Source organism: Limulus polyphemus, unplaced genomic scaffold (genome assembly GCF_000517525.1).
Source record: "Limulus polyphemus unplaced genomic scaffold, Limulus_polyphemus-2.1.2 Scaffold664, whole genome shotgun sequence".
NCBI lineage: Eukaryota > Metazoa > Arthropoda > Merostomata > Xiphosura > Limulidae > Limulus > Limulus polyphemus.
This window is the reverse complement of record NW_013666274.1, coordinates 136,831-140,337: the sequence shown is the minus strand read 5'-3', so window position 1 is coordinate 140,337 and position 3,507 is coordinate 136,831. Positions and strand designations below refer to the sequence as shown.

Below are 3,507 nucleotides of genomic sequence, written 5' to 3'. Positions count from 1 at the left end.
GGAAGTCACGTGACGCTAGTAACACGTCATGAGATCCTAGAAGGATCTTGTCTGTTCGTGGCAACTCTGGTCTTTTCTACGCGCCCTCTTTTCTTGTATATAAGTGCACCACATAAAGCGAAATTAATTAATCGGAATTGAATTGCAGACAGGCAGAGATAGAGACGGACAACTGAGTCAAGCGTGGTAGTAAGTAAAGTGCGTGAATCGTTCGTTGTGAATTATAGCGTGTGTTTAAGTTAAAATGACTGTGGAAATTAAGTGTATTGCAAAGTTGTATTGAGAAAGAACAAACTAGTTTTATTTAAGAAAGGACTTGTATCGCTGAAGTTTCTCGGGAAGAATTTCTACGGGAAATTAACAAACGAACAGAGACGTAACAATATATTGTGGTATGAATGCTAAAACAAAGTAATGGCTCTGCTGTTTGATTGAAATAGATGAAATGTGATTAATCAAATATGAAAAAACAAACAAACTATCATCTCAAGAACCCCAATCTAACACTTGACACTGCACTCTATGTGTCAAAATGAAAATAAAGTGAAAACATGTTAAACAACTTCCCACACACTCTCTGACTTATAAAAATAAAGTGAAAACAAACGTTCTTATCAACGTGATTAATATAAATATATTAGTAATTATGAACACGCATATATTATTTGATCATTTGGCTACTTTACATAGGATAAACAATGCGTTTTATTAAACAATTATCTTACCAGCAATTCCTTGTCAGGGTAATAATTAAGGTCTACAAAACGCACCAATGATTCTTGAGAGATTGGCAGGGTCGGGTGATCGTAGTTTCTACCTCCAGAGCTGCATACTTCCTTCGCTAAATAACAAGATAAAAAGAACTAATGCATTATGTGTTGGGTAGAGCATAGTAAATAAAACCGTATCTTTATTAGATAAATATATTGTTTTTTATTTGTTCAAAACGAGATTTTTATCCACAATTTAAACTTACTTCACGGAGTCTAAGAAGTACGAAAGCAAGTGTTTTTTGTTGCTGTTTATAGACTGCTGACAAAGACATACATGATAGTTTATAGTTGTCACATAATATCCTAGAGATAAAATTTGTATATTTTGGTAACTTTCTTTCAAAGTTCGTAATAAATGTATTTATTTTTAAGTGCAAAGCTTCATGTAGGTTATTTATGCTGTGCTCACTGTAGGGATCGAACCACGAATTTACCGTTATAAGCCCTCTATTTGTTGGTTTGTTTTAGAGCAAAGCCACATTGGGCTATCTACTATGTCCACCGCGGGGAACCGAACCCCGATTTTAGCGTTGCAAATCTGTTAACTTACCACTGTCTCACCGAGAGACGACGCAATTTGAGTAAAAAAAGAAAGTTTCTGTTAAAGAATATTGAGATGTTTTTTTTTAATTAACGATTATTATTATTTTAAATTAACGATTATTATTTTTTAATTAACGATTATTATTTTTTAATTAACGATTATTATTATTATTTTAAATTAACGATTATTATTATTTTTTATTTAACGATTATTATTATTTTAATTTAACGATTATAATTATTTTAAATTAACGATTATTATTATTTTTAATTAACGATTTTTTTTCAAATTAACGATTATTATTTTTTTAATTAACGATTATTATTATTTTAAATTAACTATTATAAATATTTTAAATTAACAATTATTATTATTTTAAATTAACGATTATTATTATTTTAAATTAACGATTATTATTTTTTTAAATTAACGATTATTATTATTTTAAATATTAATAATGCCTGGTACTCCAGGCAATATTAAATGTGAAGATAAAATATTAGCGAAAGCGTGAGTAATATCCTGTACGAACTATTAATATGATTCAGAGACGTTTTAGTTTACTAATTTTGTGTTACGTAAACATAACTAATTTAGTTATACTAGTTTAATGGTTCTAGTATGATAAATTTAAACACAACCTGTTCTTTTCATATTGAAAGAAATAGATTGTGCAAAAAAAAACATAATTACATAACATCAACATGGATGTTTCAATCTGTTTTAATCTTGTCTTTCTAATTCTAAAAAAGAAATATAATATTTGTTTTGTATCGTTATGCTCAATTCTTTCCTACTTTTAAATTTAACAAAGAGCCTAGGTGACAACTCTCGTATTATATCGGGTCCTATGGTAAATATTTATTGTACTGGAGTAATTGATATTCGTTTTCTAATAAACTTGGTTTTCCTTTAGAACGGTAAATATACATGTATATACAAGTTTTAGTTGGACTTTGTAATTATACTAAGTTTTCTTTCAGTAAAAGCGATAGCTATATTATTATAACGATATATTTTTATTACAATAAAAGAGCATTAATAATGAACCTTACTTTACTTTTAAAATATAAATAGTTTTTATGGTGGAGCAAAGTTCTTTACTTGTAAAATATTTGTGATATATAACTTTTCAAAAAAAAAAGATGTCGCTGTCTGCTGAAAATCTCCGATGATGTTTGTTTGTTTGTAATTAAGCACAAAGCTACATAATGGGCTATCTGTCTCTGCCCACCATGGGTATCGAAACCCGGATTCTAGCGGATTCTGTGCCACTGGGGGGAGCTCTTCGATGAGCTTTGATTTAAAGTTTGTTAATTTTTTATATATAAAAATACATCAATTAAACGAACATTCAGATGTGGTTGACCTAGAAGTTTCATTAAACAACAACTTTATAAACCTGTGTATAACACAGAATTTTCTAAACTGGTATTGCAGATTCTCCGCAGTAATTTGATAAACTTTTTAATTTGTTGTCATGGTTCAAAAAACCGAACGGTGGGGTAGTAGAAGAATCCAATTGGCCTAATATTTGTGATAAAAATATGTTAAGTTACCCATAGCCAATAACAAAAGTTTTCTTAAAAAAACTAACAAAATATATTTAAAAGCGTTAATTATGTTGTTTTTTTTATTTTGTATCAATTGATTTTACATAAGTCAAAGCATAGGTAACATACATACAATGTGTGTGTTTTAAATATATTTTTCTGTGTTAATTACATTTACTGTACTAGTTGGCTTACACTGGAGACAGGAATTCTCAAAGTAGTCCACCTCCATGAAATCAACCATATCAACGAAGACACCTGGTGACCTCCGATCATAAACGCTCAAATGACACTGTAGTTTCCTGTAGTTAAATTCCACAGAGCGACACAGAAAGCGATTCTCGTTTAAACACGCTACAAGACACGACTCTTTATTGTCTGTGAAGATTATGGTACTGTCCAATCCCCTGAGAGCTTTGTTTGGAACCCTCTCAAAAGCCCAAAGCCGATTACAAACGTTTTCTTAAAAAAAGGAAGAAAAGAAAAGATTAAAAAATCATTAACCGTCTTTATTCACTGGTGTTAGAAACTTGAACATAAGCAAAAACATAGGAATACATAAATATAATGTGTATCCAGAATTCAGAATGTTAGAAAAACACGTGGGTTCAAGAAATCAATTTAATACAAAAATACG

At 29.7% G+C, this 3,507-nt stretch overlaps 1 protein-coding gene across 1 annotated transcript in view; it reads right to left on the bottom strand.

The window, feature by feature from the left end:
• LOC106459815 overlaps positions 1 to 3,507 on the bottom strand; it is a 34,162-nt gene that overhangs the window by 17,595 nt on the left and 13,060 nt on the right. Inside the window, exons 4-5 of the mRNA XM_022386362.1 lie at positions 3,066 to 3,332; positions 726 to 841 (exon numbers count right to left, since the gene is read on the bottom strand). Of these exons, the coding sequence (XP_022242070.1) occupies positions 726 to 841; positions 3,066 to 3,332 (383 nt within the window). The remainder of the gene's footprint in view (positions 1 to 725; positions 842 to 3,065; positions 3,333 to 3,507) is intronic.